The sequence below is a fragment of the Fulmarus glacialis genome, unplaced genomic scaffold (genome assembly GCF_000690835.1).
Source record: "Fulmarus glacialis isolate BGI_N327 unplaced genomic scaffold, ASM69083v1 scaffold39607, whole genome shotgun sequence".
Taxonomy (NCBI): Eukaryota; Metazoa; Chordata; class Aves; order Procellariiformes; family Procellariidae; genus Fulmarus; species Fulmarus glacialis.
Genome location: NW_009223232.1, coordinates 1001 through 2474, shown reverse-complemented (window position 1 = coordinate 2474; position 1474 = coordinate 1001). Strand labels below are relative to the sequence as shown.

The 1474-nt window shown below is 63.8% G+C and overlaps 1 protein-coding gene across 1 annotated transcript in view; it reads right to left on the bottom strand.

Moving 5' to 3' along the window:
- Positions 1–213: 213 nt before the first annotated feature.
- LOC104079650 (dynein intermediate chain 2, axonemal-like) overlaps positions 214–1474 on the bottom strand; it is a gene marked incomplete at both ends in the record, with an annotated part of 2257 nt that continues 996 nt past the window's right edge. The window contains 4 exons of the mRNA XM_009581742.1: positions 214–358; positions 432–640; positions 844–990; positions 1314–1449. Of these exons, the coding sequence (XP_009580037.1) occupies positions 214–358; positions 432–640; positions 844–990; positions 1314–1449 (637 nt within the window). The remainder of the gene's footprint in view (positions 359–431; positions 641–843; positions 991–1313; positions 1450–1474) is intronic.

The window sequence follows — 1474 nt, the reverse complement described above, 5'->3', positions numbered from 1 at the left end:
TGACCCGCTGGTCCTGTCTTGGCTACGGCTCCTGCAGAGGGAGCAGGCGTAGGGTCAGGGAGCTGTGCGGGGCACTCTGCTCACCACCCCATGGAGGCAGAGACCCCATGAGCTCTGCCCGGCTCAGGGACAGCAGCCTCGTCCCTGCATGAGCCACGGAGCAGCAACCCTAGCAAGGAGGGGGAAAGCAACGCGAAGCTGGAGTGCACTGACCTTGGCAGCATCCTTCTCCTTCTCCTCCTTCTCCTCCTCCTCCTCCTCTTCCTTGTCCTTGGGCAGCTGGCTCTCTTCCCCCTGTGCAGCTGCCTCCTCTCCTGCATGGTCTTTAACCTGAAAGGCAGAGGCTGACCCATGTTCCCTGCCCCATGGCAGGGGAGTCCCTGCTGCGGTTGTCAGTTTGTCCCGTTCCCGGTACCTTGCCACGCAGGCACTGGGTCTCCGCCTGCACCCTCCTCTGCAGCTCCGCTTCAATGACCTCTAAGAACTCCCTGCGGGCACGGTCGAGCACCTCATGGGGACCCTCCACCGGCTTCTCCTCCACCTCCATCTCCTGGCCCTCCGACCTGGCGCGCTCCTTCAGCCGCATCTCCCGGTGCCGAGCCTCCAGGATCTTCTCCCGCTTCGTCTCCCGCTCGAACATCTAAGGCAGGGTAGGGGGCTGAGGGGTGCAGGGCCAAGCAGGGGACCCCGTGGGACAGCATGCTCTGCACAGGCACAGTGCAGGGCTCACTGCCAGTGCTTGCAGGGCTGCTGTGCACAGGGGCAAGGGCCAGCCACATGCCAGCAGTGCTGAGGGCTTTGCTGTGACCCGGCACAGCAGCTCGCGGCCTGAAGCACACGTACAGCGTTGGCCAGGATCTTCTCGTTCCTCTGGAGGGTGCAGAGCCCAGAGGAGATTTCCAGCAGGGTGACGGTGCCCAACTTCGAGCCGCAGCCAACAACACACCCGTTGTCCTGCAGGCGCAGGCTGGAGAGGGGCTCATCGCAGACCTGGGGAGTGTGGTGCCAGTTAGCCCTGATGTGATGCCCCATGGGGGAAGTCAGGCAGGACGAGCTGACAGAGGCAAATCCATGCACTCGCCAACAACAGGAGCCTACGTGCAAATTTTTGGGCACATGGGGCTCCAGGCACAGCTCAGGGCTGAGGGGACAGCTGCTGCTTGATGGAGCTTATCCCGAGCTCCGTGCAGGCAGGATGGCACTCTGTCCCCTGGCTCCGCCTGATCTGTGCAGAGCAGGGCAGATCTGCCAAGCACCCCGCTGCCGGCGCTCCCCTCGCAGGGCCAGGGACCTGGAGCCGCTGGGGACCCAACCTTCAGGCTGAGGGAAGGGTCGTTCTGCTTGAAGAGGAAGTCCCAGACGTCCAGGGTCCCGTCCGATCTGGTAGTGAAGAAGACAGCCGGCCTCACAGTGCTCCAGCACCCGTCCGTCAGGTAGGAGAGGTGGTACCTGCCAGCAGACCCGACACAGCGGG